Genomic DNA, 16,647 nt, shown 5'->3' on the forward strand with positions numbered 1-16,647 from the left:
ATACGGTACCTAAGTTCCATATGTCTGGACTTGTTAGCTTGGGAAAATATTGGACTCCTACGATACGTACGAAGCGATTTGCCTCCTCATATTCTAATTCGAACCGCTAAGATTTGGAACACCCTTCTAGCTGCTAGCATCAATTTTTCCCTCCAATTATAATATGGATACCTTCAAGACAAGAGTGAATAGGCATCTTCTAGGCAAGCGCGCTCCATCTTAGTGCATCATCACTTGCTACCAAGTCTGATTGCAGCCAAGCGCAAGTCCATTAATTAAAAAAAAAGATTAAAAAATGAGCAAAAGCATGATATGCCTAAATATTATAATATGTTATAATCAGTGACCTTTTCAATAAGACATCGAGATGGATTTTTATAATGTGTCGATTATCTCATTACGACTGTAACACTAACGGCAATGACGATACAGCATACGTGTTCCACAACTCAACATGTAAATACTCATGATACGTAAAAAGTAGTGCTGTGTTTAAACTAGTTTTATCAAAAATGTGTATAAGAAAAACAAAGAAGAGAAGAAAAATGTGATAGTGCTTTGAAAAAGTGTCAACAAGTAAATAAATAAAATAATGAAAGTGATTGAACAGTCAGTAGTTATAATTTTATCAATACTTTTAAATGTGAATGCTATAAAGTTTTATACCACTGTACGCCCTCTTCCCATGTTTCGTGCCCTTCCATGTGAAAAAGATGATACAATAGTTTCAGTATTCCAAGAGGGATTAAAAGAAGGGTACAATGTTACTATAAAAAAAGATTTGGAGCCTGCTACTAATATAAGACTGATATTTGACTCACAAGCTGCTGTTTTTCTGGTAAGTAACTAGATGAACGTGAAAGAAGAAACGAATTTTGGATTCAGAAATAAACGATCCTGTGATCAGTTAATAAACAAATATGAGCATCTTTAAATATATAAATGGAAAAAGTGACTGACTGACTGACTGACTGATCTATCAACGTGCAGCTCAAACTACTGGACGTATCGGGCTGAAATTTGGTATGCAAATAATTATTATGACGTAGGCATCCGCTAAAAAAGGATTTTTAAAAATTCAACCCCAAGGGGGTGAAATAGGGGTTTCAAATTTGTGTAGTACACGCGGACAAAGTCGCGAGCATAAGCTCGTTAAAATTATAAATGCGAAAATATAAATCCATTTTCGCATTTATATTTTTTAAAGTTTATGATTAGAGATCTTTTGTTTTACATTCTCATTGCACATCAAAAATATAATGTAACACATAGGAGAATTAAATATTCTACCTAGTGATATTATTTCCCAGGTATCCTCTATTTTAGTTAAAGATTTATATGATTCATGAGTATAGTCAATAGTTTATCTTTCTCTAATAGTTTAAATTTTTTCACCATTAGAGATTTATTAATTAAGATCAGATAACAATATCTTTATTGCACACACAAGACAAACTTTGTCTAGCGTGTGCAATAAAGATATTCCCATCTTAACTGAAAGAAGAAGCAGCGTATAAGGGAGCAAAATAGTCAGAAATTTTAGCGTTAAAAATATTATTATTATATTTGAAAGTTGCAAAGAATCTTTTTGCTAAAGCAACCTCTTATTATAGACAAGCTATGGAGATAGGAGTGAATTATTTTTAAACAAAACTGCTCCTGAAAACACGGTGTACAGCTTGCAACCCAACTTTTACATTATCAAGTTTTGGTATTTTTTTAATATAAGTAATTTTTTCGAAATTATTTAAAATGATAATAGAGGTCTTAAGGAGAATATTATGATTTTAAATAATTTCATGTAGGTATTATTTTCAATAATAATGTAAATAGTGAGTATAAAAATAGGTATTATCTTTCAGGATAAATCAGCAAGATTTACAAGTGAGCAAGATGATATCCAAAATATTTTCAATATAATATTGCTTAAAAGTAGTTCCGACTTTACATTTAACGTCAGGGGACAGGCAGTCCCGTTCGCTCCGCCATATTTGACTAGTCTTAAAATTAATGGCGAAGAATTTTGCAATCACCCTGATTTGGTACGTTCAATTATTCGTTTTTACTTCAAAAATCCTTGTGTTGGTTGTCTGGCATGAATTAATCTGTATTTATACTATTATTTTTGGATTCACAGAAGTATTTCAGAGATTTTCCAGTTGGCGTCCTTAGTCATGTTGACAGACATTGCGGCAGGCGCAAAGTTCTACACACTGCGTTAATAGTCGAGGGTGTTAAAACTAAAGCTGGGGATTGGCCATGGCATGCTGCAATACACAGGCATGATGGACCTACATTTAAATATGTGTGTGGAGGAACTTTAATATCCAAACATTTTGTTTTAACAGGTAAATATTAAGTCGCTGGTTTTGCTGTTTTTTTGGGGCTATCTGTTTTTCCCTCCAGCTTACTTTTTTGTCCATATGAATGTTTATTAAGTTTTCAAATTTCAATGTAGGTGTTTATGTCAATATCCCCTTGAAACGGTTTTATTATTATTATTATCGTAAAACTTAATTTGCCTAATCAAATATGCTTAAAATATTCATATAATATATTTCGACTTTCTTTTGACTTCGCTGTAAACTAATACTCAGCATTGAACATGGATTTTTTAGAAAATCACTTCGAACCATAATTAGTTATAATATCTAAATTGCAAAGAAATGAAACGTAACGACTAGAGAAGTAGCAACACGAAAGAAAAACAGATTATCATTCAAAGAAGATCATCATCTTATTGAAAAAGGTCCCGTGTAGTGTTTTGTTGTAATTAATGATTGTAGTATAAGGTGAACATATTCTTATCCATAATTAAGTACATTTTGTCCACAGCTGCTCATTGTGCTTCAATACACGGCACTCCTGTAACTCCCGAAATTCTTGGAGTAGCATTAGGGAAATATCATCTATTTCGAAGCGATGCTACTATACAAGAAAAAGAAGTATGTATAAATCCAAATCTCTTATCTTACTCGTATATGCCGAAATGGCAAATTAATATGACGTATTTGATTCCGATGGAAATTGGCAGGGCTTAAGTGGAATATCGGAATTATTGGATAGATGAAAAAGCCATAATGTGGTATATTTCTTGAGAAAATAATTCTTATATCACGGTGAAATACGTTCCATTAATCTAAATATATAAAAGAAAAAGGTGACTGACTGACTGACTGACTGATCTATCAACGCACAGCTCAAACTACTAGACGGATCAGGCTGAAATTTGGCATGCAGATAGATGTTATGATGTAGGCATCCGCTAAGAAAGGATTTTTAAAAATTCAACCCCTAAGGGGGTGAAATAGGGGATTGAAATTTGCGTAGTCCACGCGGACGAAGTCGCGAGCATAAGCTAGTCCATTATAAAATGATGATGAAGCAGACGTTTAAATAATGTGATTTCTTTTAAATTCAGGTTTTTAGAGTATACGTTCACGATGAGTTTAGACATTCAACACTCAGCAACGATATCGCTCTGCTTAAACTAAGGACGGAGGCGGTATACAACAACTATGTACAACCAGCTTGCCTCTGGAATGATACTGTTTGGGACAGACTTTCATATGATGCATACGCCACGGTTAGCATTTTTCGGTAGAGTATTGATAGGACCGATGATTTCAAATCTTCAGCAATGCAGCAACTTAAAGGCGATGTTAAACTTAAGCATTCACTTGTAATGAGAATTTCAGCAAATAACAAAGACACATACGGGTTCAAAACTGCGAATGTTCTTTGTTTTGTTACAAGTGAATTCTCAGGATGCAAAGTTTAATAAAAGTAAAAAATACAACGATCTAGTTTGACAAACACAGCATTAACAGTATGGCTGAAGATAGAGTTATTAGTTGTGTTATGAAGATAGAGTTAGTGAAGACAGAGTTAGTATGGCTGAAGACATTTCCGTTGTCACATATCAATAATATTATTGTCTTATTGATAGCGGTTCTAATTCGATTTTCAGGTTGTTGGATGGGGGTTCGATCAAAGTGATTCCCTAACATCGACATTACATTCAGTTAGTATGCCTCAGATACCAAATATACAGTGTATATATAGTAAACCAGAATTTTACGGAAACCTTCTCAGGGATGAGAAAAGATTTTGTGCCGGATATACCAATGGTAAATATAGTCAAATCTTTCAGCCTAACATTACTGCGTCTGAATCAGTTGGATACAGTTTTTTATAATGTTGAACAATAATTAATGTACCTTACAGTTAGATATTAAAATTTACAATAGGGTATTTGACAGCATGTAAAATATAGGATCTATTGATGGCATCAGTATTGAATATGAATTTTGGAAACCAACTAATTAGTCAGTTAAGAAAAATAGAAGATATTTCGACAAAGAATATGATTTTTTGTCTGCTTTAGTCATATTATGATCATAAACGGCTGTGATTGGCTGATTGGTTGATGATGCCAAATGCTCGTAAACAGTTGCGTGTATAGCATAGTCAAGAACCAAAGTATACGAGCTAGTGACGTCACGATGACGTATGAGGCGCCATATTATCAGGAAAGCGTTTTTCCGGGATATTTAAATAATATTTTTGTTTTCGTTTTTTCTTGCATTATATACATTATAATGGAACGTAAAATATACATTTTCTATGGAGTCCTAAGACATCAGTGCTTAACGTAGAACCACAGTTTTTAATACCTGTCAAATACGATATTATTACAATATAACAAACCTATTTTATATTCCAGGGACTTCAGTGTGTAATGGCGATAGTGGCGGCGCGTTTGCGTACTTTGTTCCTGATATAGCAGACTTTAAAGCTTCGTCTGTCCCTGGAGCTTGGTATGTTAAAGGGATTGTATCAAACACATTATCACTAGGTGCTGCAATCTGCGATCCTAACGCTTATGCAATTTTCACTGATGTTGCCAAATATTTGCCATGGATACAAAATATCATTGATTCTTGAAACATAAAGTGGTGTTAACTGTTAATGAAGCATAAGTATCAGATATAGGAAAGGCAGAACATAGGACCATACACGAAGATGAGATGCACAGAAAAAAAATATGATTTTGACTGAAGATGATATTGTTAAAGTAGCCAATGAGTAAAAACTTTAAAATATACGTACCTATAATATTATATAAGTATAGTTCATTTCACTATAATATAATTTATATCCCGTAGTGTGAAATGAGCTTCTAAATAGCCATTGCTTAAAATATTATTTGAAAATTTGTTATGAGTTGTTCTTATTCGATATCTATAGAGGTGAAACTTAATGATAACCTCACTTGTTTTTTTAATCGCTGGGAAAATAAATATAATATTACGTAATTATAAATGTTACTTACTGTACTGGTATATTTTTGTTCGCAAAGAAGAATGAAGGGAAAGATGAACGTGAGAAAAAAAAATTTTGGGGAATTTTGATACTTTGACATTCAAATTATATTATCAATCAAGACACACGTCAGTTTATTCAGCCAAGTTTTCAAATATGTACTTCTTCATATCCATCCATATTTTTAAATCCCTTAGAGAATATGGGATTAAAAATATACTACCTATATACAATTCGCTTATTGTTAATTGATTACAAATCGATTAGTTGGTTCATTATCAAAAAATCAGAATTGGTTTGAGACATTATTTATCGAAACTTGTTATTTAATAACTTGAACTAGTTCCGACTAGTACCATCGACGTACAATAAAATAGATAGGGCATGTGGCATGAGACGTTCAAACAAATTACAAAAAAATAAAATTAAAACTATTGTAACGCATGGCGGGCATTAGCCAGACACTAAGTAGAGTTCCAACTAAAGTGACTATGTTATTTTGTAAAAAGCCAACAAATAATCATAGATTAATTATTATTGGTCTCGCCACGTGCAAATAATGTTACTCATATGAAATTGTTAATTTTTAGGGTTCCGTACCTCAAAAGGAAAAAAGGAACCCTTATAGGATCACTTTGTTGTCTGTCTGTCCGTCTGTCCTTCTATCAGTCTGTCTGTCGTGTTTGTCAAGAAAACCTATGGAGTACTTTCCGTTGACCTAGAATCATGAAATTTGGCAGGTAGGAAGGTTTTATAGCACAAGTAAAGGAAAAATCCGAAAACCATGAATTTGTGGTTACATCACAGATAAAATCAAAATGTGTTTGCAAAAAATTAATTTACTAAATCACGTATACATGGCGCAGTCTGTCATTAAATTGCAGTGTTCTACATAAGTGTTAGGTACATTTATTATACATATATTTCACGGTGGTACGGAACGCTTGACATTTTTTTTAAATATAAGACTGCCTTGTGCCCCCGACTGCGTTCGCGTGATAAACTTATTTTATAGTTCGGCCATAATATACGAGTAGTTATCGATGAATAAAATAATTTCCAAAATTGGATCGTTAGTAATTCCCCCAACACACAAACTCACAAACTAACATATTTTGCCTTTTTATATTACTACTAATATAAAATAAATTAAATAAGTAAATTAATCTATTTTATATTACTAGTAATATAAAATAGATTAATTTAATGATGCAGTTTGACTTCCATAATTGGACGTATTTACAAAGAACCATCGAGATACCTACTCTAAGAAGCTATTTTCTGTTACCAGTCAGAGATAATATTTTTGATGTGAGTATATTTTTCAAGGCTTGTCAATCTCAAGATGATCCATGTATTTTTTTCTTTACATCATTTCTCACCGTCAGACCCTGGCTCGGATATATCATTTACGGGCAAACCCGACAAACTGTTGGTATGTTGGCGCTTGTCAACCTACTTAAAATGGATTACTCTGTTTCTAATAAAATATGGTAGTGAAAAAGGTGTGTAGTTTTGAGATTTTTATTTTTTAGGGTTTTGTAGCTCTAGAGAAAAAAGGAACCCTTATAGGACCACTTCGTTGTCTGTATGTCTGCCAAGACCCATCAAAGAAATCAAAACCAATTGGGTACTTCCCGTTGACTTAGAATCATGAAAAGCAAGGTGTCTTATAATACAGTAAAGGGAAAAATCCGAAAACCATGAATCCTACCTATCTACATAATATCTATATACTAAAAATTAAGAGTGTTATTACGTCTTGTACGATGGTACGGAACCCTTCCTGTGCGAATTTAACTTGCACAATTGACCGGTGTATTTATTTATTTTGTAGTTATGTTTTTGCATAGAGAGGGATTAGGATGGAATGATGAGATCTGTAGGAGAAAAAGAGTGAACGACATAGCTCGATGGGTTGCGAAGCTGAAGAGGTAATGGACAGGGCACGTAGTTCGAAAAACTTTGGGTCCCAAGGTGCTAAAATAGTGACCTTGCGTCGGCAGACCCCCCACTAAATGGACAGAGTGACGACATTAAACAAATCGCAGGGAGCCGCTAGATTCAGGTGGAGCAAGACCATGGCGTGTTGACTGTTGACAGTGATGATTGAAAAAATTTACAATGTAGACTTTTGGCAAGATATAATAAAATCATTAACATATACAGCACCATTGTAATGTAAAATAGTCGAAAAATTTGTGTAGAAACCTGTCCATCTTTCTGAACAGGAAATATAATATTCTAAATACCTATATAAAAGCAAAAGCTGACTGACTTACTGACTGACTGATCTATCAACGCACAGCTGAAACTACTTGAAAGGCATGCATATAGCTATTATGCGCAGGTATCAGCTAAGAAAGAATTTTTGAAAATTCAAATTCTAAGGGGGTAAAATAGGGGTTTGAAATTTACGTAGTCCACGCGGACGAAGTCGCGAGCATAAGCTAGTGTCATCTAATCACAAAACATTTTAAGCAAAAAATCGACTTTTAAATTTCAATAAATCCGCGGACATAGCGCTAAATAGGCATAAAATACTAATATAGTTTTGTTAGGTATATTTAATTTCGTGCAGTCATGATCATCAATAAACCTGTTTTATCCAATTTTTACTAAGCGAGAAACTTATTTACTTTAGCGAAAACGTAAAATTGATTCACAGATTTTATCCAAAAGGCCTTTACAGTTTGTTACTATTTGTTTTCGAATGTCATTGATTTCACTTTAGAGACAAAACCTTGATGACGCTCTAAGTAGTAGGTGGAGCTGCGGCTTAGGATATTGGCGCTGTTACTAAGAGGAAAGTATATAAAATCGTGTTTCATCACTGAAATTTATGTTGTTGATGATATCATAGTTTCCTAGAGAATCAGAATCATAATCAATATTGTATTCAGAGTACGAAAAAGCATAGTACACTTTTTGAAAGTTAAATCATTAAAAATAGAAAACATAAAGATAAAATAAATTAATTGAGCTTGCTGAAATACTTAATAAAAAATTGTTAAGAATAACAATACAAATTACTTATTATAAATATTGATAAGTAACGTTACTTCATTGTTGTAGAGGAGCTGTCCAAGCGACCTCTGCGATATCTGTATATACATACACATAAAATTAATATTATGTATATCAACGCACGGCCTAAACCTATAACATGAAATTTGGAGCATATTATGTCCTTTGTAAAGAGTAGGTATCCAATAAGAAAGGATTTTTGAAATTCCACTATAAATAAATGGGGGTTTGAAATTTATGTAGTCTACGAGGACGAAGTCCGAAATATAATCGTCTAAAGTGTAGCCTTTCTTACAAAACCTTTTTTTTTATGTACCCTTTAAACCTTCTTTCTGGTTTTAAACTTTGGACGGAATTTTATTATAACAACGGACACCACTGCCCAAAATTGAAGCGCTAAGTAACTTAATTTAATTTAAATCTCTGGGTTTTTGTTACGTGTGTTAATATTAAATAATAATATTAATATATTAAAATATATTATATACATTGACTCACTGAGAGAAATAGAGAGGACGTGGTATCGGTATAAAAAATCTTCTAATTCTATTTCGGTGTCATCACATAGAGGCACCTATATTGTGATTGCACAGCTATTCGATATAAACCAAAGTTTACATCGAATGGATATTCGATATCAACTCTGGTTTCCTAGGATAGCAGCTGTGATGATTAGGTAAGCATCATCCTCATCATCATCATCATCATCATCTCAACCCATCACCATCTGCCCACTACCTGATCACAGCTGTCCTCTCAGAATGAGAAGGGATACTGTAGACTATTTTACACGCTGACCAAGTGTGGATTAGCAGACTTCATAATACCCTTTGAGAACACTACAGACTCCTGGGCACGTAGGTTTACATACGATGTTTTCCTTCACAATTAATACAAGTGATATTATTTAGTTGCTTAAAATACACATACCTAACTGCAAACCGTCTTCCGGCCGTCAAGTAGAGACCGCTATATTGCGATGGCACCGCTATCTTGGGAAACCAGAGTTTAAGTCAAATACCTAAGCACAGCAGATTTTTATTCGATTCGAGTTCTTTCAATAGTAACGCTAAACCTCAACTTGTGATAAAGTGGGGGACATAAAACTCGTAAAATGACTGCTCTGTCAGTACCAAGCACGCAATTTATCCCCTGTAAGGAGATTTTTAAAGTAAAATAAGTATTTTATGCGGCTTTACTTCAGATGGAGAGCTTTGGGTAGGTACAGCTATTAAATACTTTTGTCGGGAGTATCAGGGAGTGTTAAAAAATCTGCGCACTCAAATTTTAGGGTTCCGTACCTCAAAAAAAAAAAACATTAAACGCACCTGTCTCTTTTAAAGCAATTTATAAATAGGTAGATCCCGTAGATGCAACACACATTCCGCCTTGTGATATTTTAATAGCAACGCACCAATTTTAGTTGTGGGAAATAAAATTGGCTCAAACCCTGTCTCCGTGAAAAGAAATTGTAAAGCACTCATGCCTTTCAAAAACCCTCCTTGCAAAAAAGATATTTGGCTCCCTATGGAAATGTTCTTTTTTATTATTATAAAGCTACCTACTTGAAGTTACGGACTGATCGGTTCTCCTGCACAATTTTGTGTGGGAATTTTTCACCATACTTTCCTTGTGCGTCAAAAAAAGTCAAATATTCCAAGCCATTAAAATTATAGAGAGAGCTGGACGTGGAAAACTAACTAGGGTACCCTAAGGGATCTCAAAAACTACCAGTTGGAGAGGTATCGCCCTGTAATAAAAAATGTTCATAACCTTGAGCCATTGGGTGAACCAAAAGTGCTATTTGCCAGTTAATATGGTACACATACCACACCACGTCCAGATTTCTTAGCTTAGGAAAACAATGGATTCCTAGATTAAAAAATAAGCAAAAGCGCAAGATTTTCATAATTTAATACCGAAATATTTATTAATCAGTGACATTTTCCATTAGGCGCTGAGCAGGATTTTTTAAATGTTTCAATTTTATTATTACGACTGTAACGATAACGATATTGACGTTGCAGCATACGTGTTCTATAACTCGACATGTAAATACTCATGATAAGTAAAAAGTAGTGTAGTTAATATCTAAGACAAGTGTTTTATCAAAAAAGTGTAGAAGAAAAACGAAGAAGAGGAGGTGAAAAATGTGATTGTACTTTGAACGATTGACACCAAATAAATAAAATAATGGAAGTGCTTAAACAGCCAATAGCTGTAATTTTTGTAATTTTATCTATAGCTTTAAATGTAAATACTATAAAGTTTTATAAAAGTATACGCCCTCTTCCCGTGTATCATGCTCTTCCATGTGAAAAAGATGATACAATAGTTTCAGTCTTCCAAGAGGGATTAAAAGAAGGATACAATGTTACTATAAAAAAAGATTTAGAGCCTGCTACTTTTATAAGACTGAAATTTGACTCACAAGCTGCAGTTTTTTTGGTAAGTAACTAAGAATTACCGAATTTTGCATAGATTTTTTTTTAATTATCAAAATGGGGCATGTTTAGCAAGTCTGTAAATAAACGATCCTGCAATCAAAAACAGACGGCTATATTTCCCCGTTTATTATTATCATTAGAGATCTATTGTTTTAATTTAAAGTTCTACCTACTTAATACCTAGAGATATTATTTTCCAGGTATCCTATTTTCATTAAAGATTTATGTGATTGATGATTATTAACGCCACAGTTAACAGTTTCTCTTTCCAAATTTTTTTGCGGTTCGTTAACAAAAGTGATTCTTACCATTTACTTCTTTTGTAGTACTAAACCCTCTGGTGAGAGACCAACTCTCACTTGGCCGGTTTTAAGGCATTAAGTTTATAGCTACAGCTTGCGGGTTGCAAGCTACTTCTACTAATTATTGGCAAGTCTTAGTAATTTTTAACATAAATAACTCTTTCGAATTATTTAAAATGATATGGAGGTTTTACGACCCTCTAAGGAGAATTATGATTTTAAATAATTCCGTGTAGGTACTATTTTCAATATTAATTTAATATATACCTAATAAATGTAATATTAATGTAATGTAATAATAGTGAAAATAGAAATATTACCTTTCAGGAAGAATCAGCAAGATTTACAAGTGAGCAAGATAATATCCAAAATGTTTTCAACATAATATTGCTTAAAAGTAGTTCCGACTTTACATTTAACGTCAGGGGACAGGCAGTCCCATTCGCTCCGCCATATTTGACCAGTCTCAAAATTAATGGCGAAGAATTTTGCAATCACCCTGATTTGGTACGTTCAGTTATTCGGTTTCAAAAATCCCCGTGTTAGTTCTCTGGCATTAATATCTGGTATTTATATTATTTTTGGATTTACAGAAGTATTTCAGAGATTTTCCAGTTGGCGTCCTTAGTCATGTTGACAGACATTGCGGCAGGCGCAAAGTTCTACACACTGATTTAATAGTCGAGGGTGTTAACACTAAAGCCGGGGATTGGCCATGGCATGCTGCAATACACAGGCATGATGGAGTTACATTTAAATACGTGTGTGGAGGAACTTTAATATCCAAACACTTTGTTTTAACAGGTAAATATTAAGTCGCATGTTTTGCTGCTTTTTTGGGGATATCTGTTTTTCCCTCTAACTTCACTATTTTGTTTATATGAATGTTTATTAAGTTTTCAAATTTCAATGTAGGTGTATATGTCATATGTCTTAGATGCGAAGCTTCAATGGGGCACCCATATATCAACTCTTGCTAGCAAATTAAGCTCTGCCGCTTACGCTGTTAGAAAGATTCGGCAGTTAACTGACGTGGAAACCGCAAAGATAGTATATTTTGCTTACTTCCATAGTATTATGTCTTATGGAATCTTAATATGGGGTAAAGCGGCAGATATTGGGAGAATTTTTGTATTACAAAAAAGGGCAATACGCGCAATTTATAACTTAAGACCACGCGATTCCCTTCGAGAGAAATTTAAGGAAATAGATATCCTTACTGTAGCCTCTCAATATATTTATAATAACATAATTTTTGTAAGACAAAATATTCTTAGTTACAAGAAAATTGGTGATCTACACAATAGGCTAACTAGAAACAGAGACAAACTTGCAGCTCCTGCCTTCCGCCTCAGGAAAGTCCAAAAGTCATTTGTGGGTATGGGTATTACCTTTTATAATAAAATCCCGCAAACTATTTTGGACTTACCTTTGCACAAGTTTAAAAAATCTATTAAAAAATGCTCCTGAAAAAAGCATATTACACAATTGAAGATTATCTGAATGATAAAAGAGCGTGGATTTGACCTGCAGCTCGTTCCAGCAACGCACAAGACTGCAAATACTATTTTATACATGGCATAATCTTGTACCTATATCAAATATTTGAAAAGAGCAACCGCCGAGTTTCTTGCTGGTTCTTCTCGGCAGGAAAGGCATTCCGAACCAGTGGTAGATGCATCCGACTATTCGTAAGCACTTGTAAAAGTTTATACGAATAAAAAAGATTTTCATTTTCATTTTCATTTTCAATATGCCCTAAAACGGTTTTATTACCTAATATAACTGTACTTAATTTGCCCACACAAATATGCTTAAAATATTCATGTCTTTCGACTTTCTTTTGATTTTCGACAAGACGTGTGAACACTTCGCTGTGAACCAATACTCAGCATTGAACATGGATTTTTTAGGAAATCTCTTCGAATCCTAATTAGTTATAATGTCTAAACTGCAAAGAAATAAAACGTAATGACTAGAGAAGTAGCAACACGAAAGAAAAACAAAGATCATTTAAAGAAAATTATAATTTTATTGAAAGAGGCCTGGCATAGTGTTTTGTTTTGATTAATGATTGAAGTATAAGGTGAACATATTATTCTTATCTATAATTATTTACTAAAAATGAAAAAAAAAAACTAAAAAAGTACATTTTGTCCACAGCTGCTCATTGTGTTTCAATACACGGCGTTCCTGTAATTCCTGAAATTCTTGGAGTAGCATTAGGAAAATATCATTTATTTCGAAGTGATGCTACTATACAAGAAAAAGAAGTATGTATAATTCCAAATCTCGTATCTTCTTATCTCTTAGTATTTGACTGCGATGGAAATTGGCGGAGCTTAAGTAGGATATCCCACTTAAGCTCCGGAATTGTTGGAAATATGAAAAAGCTATAATATGTGGTATATTTCTTGAAAAAATAATACTTATAACAGGTTGAAATACATTCTATTAATCTATACTAATATTATAAAGAGGTAATATTTGTAAGTTTGTTTACTAGGGGGTAATCTTTGAAACTACTGAACCGATTTTAAAATTCATTCACCAGTAGAAAACTACATTACTCCTGAGTATTACATTACATTATTACATACATTATTATTTCATTTAATAAAATATAATAAGCTGCCCATGCGAAGTCGGGGCGGCTAGTTAATTAATCCATTAAAACGATAATGAAATATACGATTAAATAATGTGATATTTTTTTAATTCAGGTTCATAGAGTATACGTTCACGACGAGTTTCTATATTCAACATCCAGCAATGATATCGCTCTGCTTAAATTAAGGACGGAGGCGGTATACAACAACTATGTACAACCAGCTTGCCTCTGGAATGATACTGTTTGGGACAGAGTTCCATATGATGCATATGCCACGGTTAGCATTTTTCGGTAGAGTATTGATAGGATCGACGACTTTAAATCTTCAGCAATGCAGCAACTTAAAGACGACGATAAACTTGAGTATTCACTTGCACTAGCAAATGTTACATGATAGGTTAAAACAATATGCCATTTTGTTTTGTTACAAGTAAATGCTCAGGTTTAGCGATGCAGAGCTTATATTATAGTAAAAATTATTGTCTTATTGATAGCGGCTTAAATTAATTTTTCAGGTTGTTGGATGGGGGTTCGATGAAAGTTTTTCCCTATCATCGACACTAAATACAGTTAGGATGCGTCAGATTCCAAATATGGAATGTATCTATAGTAGCCCACTATTTTACGGAAATTTTCTAAGGAATGGGAAAAGATTTTGTGCTGGATATAACAATGGTAAATATAGTCAAATCTTTTAGCCAAGAATTACTGTATCTAATTGAATTGGATAAAAATTTATATAATGTTGAACAAATTGTGTAATTATTGCAATTCTTCTTGGCTCGTTTGAAAATCGCGTAATTCTCGTGCATTACAGCAAACACCGCCAAGGAATTCTTATATTATCAAGCATTTTAGAGCACGCTACAAATTTAAAAAATAGGCTTGCGACTGGCAGCTACCAAAAACCTTACTTTTATAAACTTTTAAAAAAATTACTTTATAATTTATTTCCACACAAACAAAGGATTACAATGTTGATTTGGTCGTGCTTGTAAGCGATTGGCGGCTTGTCTGAGCACTGCACATTCCTCTGTTATTAGCTTAATAAAGTATGCGGTTAGTTGTAGTATCTATGTAGCTAACAATAAGAATACATGTATCTAAAAAATTTACTACAAAACGTTTTAATGCTTACTAGTCTAATATTGTAGGTATGTGTCTTATCAACACAATGTAGGTAGTTTTAAAATGTGTACGCGTGAACGAGTATCAAATTCTGCATACGAGTTGGACCTCATTTTCATATTACATTAGTAAGAAGAGGATGCGAATACTCTAAAATTTTGTTGTGCTCAGAATCAGTACCATTGTCGAGCCACTTTGTTAAAAACTCACCAGGTCCAAGATATATTTTTGTGCGACAGTTAGTCAAATTTTTTTTTTACATAATATGTTATGTACCTACGTACTATGACTAATCTTAATAATAATCCAGAAATGTAGCCATTGTTTTTGGCACCATTCCACGTGGGCATGATCTGTACAGTAATTTCATCATCATCATCATGATCAACCCATCACCGGCTCACTACAGAGCACGGGTCTCCTCTCAGAGTGAGAAGGGTTTTGGCCATAGTCTACCACGCTGGCCATGTGCGGATTGGTAGACTTCACACACTTTTGAGAACATTATGGAGTACTCTCAGGCATGCAGGTTTCCTCACGATGTTTTCCTTCACCGTTAAAGCAAGTGATATTTAATTAATTAAAACGCACATAACTCCTAATAATCCTATATAAATAATGTAATAGTTTCAGTAACCTTAATACATAATAACCTATTTTATATTCCAGGGACTTCAGTGTGTAATGGCGATAGTGGCGGCGCGTTTGCGTACTTTGTTCCTGATATAATAGACTTTAAAGCTTCGTCTGTCCCTGGAGCTTGGTATGTTAAAGGGATTGTATCACACACATTATCACTGCAAGATGCTGCAATTTGCAATCCTAACGCTTTTGCGATTTTCACCGATGTTTCCAAATATTTGCCATGGATACAAAATATCATTGATTTTTGAAACATAAAGTGCTGTTAACTGTTAATGAAGCAGACCTAAGTGAATATGAGATGGAGATGACACGGAGATGAGATGTACGGAAAAAAATATATGGTTTTGACTAAAGATAATGAAAAAAGTAGCTGAAGAGCAACAAACTTTAGATAAATATACGTATATAGGTAGAAGTATTATTTGGAAATTTGTTGTAAGTTGTTCTTATTCGATATCTATAGAGGTGAAACTTAATGATAACCTCACAGTCATGTTTATTTAATAGCTGGGAAAATAAATATAATAAGATCTACTTATATGCTACTGTGCCTACTGGTATACTTTTGTTCGTAATGACCTATTCTCGGGAAGTCTATGAAGATTTTATTGAGAAAATAATACTATGGAAACTTTTGATTCTTTATTCTTCTCTACATTCAGCCAAGTTTTAAAAATATACACTCGTTAATATCCATCCACATTTTTAAATGGCTTATATTTAACCTATCACCGGATATTGCAGAATATAACATCAAATAAATACTTTATGGCACCAAAAATAGTAAATGACACCAAAATTGAAACACCAACAATAATTTAATGCCTACTTAATTAAAATAACTTCTAGTTGTGACTGACGTTGGTTTTTTGAAAATAGTTTAATTTGAGTAGTCACACGCAATCGAAGTTGCGGGCACAGCTGTGACCAATAACAACGTAGTCAAAATTTTCGGTACTCGTCTGTTAAAAAAAAAGAGTATAGTTTAAACAAGTGATACCGATTTCCTACTAAGTAATTTTTTATTGTCACAATCTTAGATAAGTATGCCATATTTTCATCATAGGTCACAGCAATATTATTATTTTATTATTCAGTTGTACATTTTGTGCTTATGTAAATATCAAGAGGCATTTATTTTAGTAAATACTTACTAATTAAG

At 33.4% G+C, this 16,647-nt stretch overlaps 1 protein-coding gene across 4 annotated transcripts; it reads left to right on the forward strand.

The window, feature by feature from the left end:
* Nucleotides 1–386: 386 nt before the first annotated feature.
* Nucleotides 387–16,019, forward strand: LOC117983581 (chymotrypsinogen A-like). Of its 4 annotated transcripts, none has more exons than XM_069499681.1 (7): nucleotides 387–838; nucleotides 1,863–2,042; nucleotides 2,138–2,348; nucleotides 13,265–13,374; nucleotides 13,825–13,989; nucleotides 14,228–14,387; nucleotides 15,510–16,019. In XM_069499681.1, exons 1-7 carry the CDS (start codon nucleotides 593–595, stop codon nucleotides 15,731–15,733), a joined length of 1,296 nt encoding a protein of 431 aa, XP_069355782.1. In that variant the 5' UTR covers nucleotides 387–592; the 3' UTR covers nucleotides 15,734–16,019. The 4 variants fall into 4 exon arrangements, with proteins under 4 accessions (XP_069355782.1, XP_069355781.1, XP_034826064.2 ...); XM_069499680.1 differs by lacking the exons at nucleotides 1,863–2,042; nucleotides 2,138–2,348 and adding exons at nucleotides 11,429–11,608; nucleotides 11,695–11,905; XM_034970173.2 differs by lacking the exons at nucleotides 13,265–13,374; nucleotides 13,825–13,989; nucleotides 14,228–14,387; nucleotides 15,510–16,019 and adding exons at nucleotides 2,836–2,945; nucleotides 3,422–3,586; nucleotides 3,971–4,130; nucleotides 4,727–10,491 and having other exon boundaries at nucleotides 402–838.
* The last annotated feature ends 628 nt before the right edge of the window (nucleotides 16,020–16,647 follow it).

This window comes from Maniola hyperantus, chromosome 7 (genome assembly GCF_902806685.2).
Source record: "Maniola hyperantus chromosome 7, iAphHyp1.2, whole genome shotgun sequence".
NCBI lineage: Eukaryota > Metazoa > Arthropoda > Insecta > Lepidoptera > Nymphalidae > Maniola > Maniola hyperantus.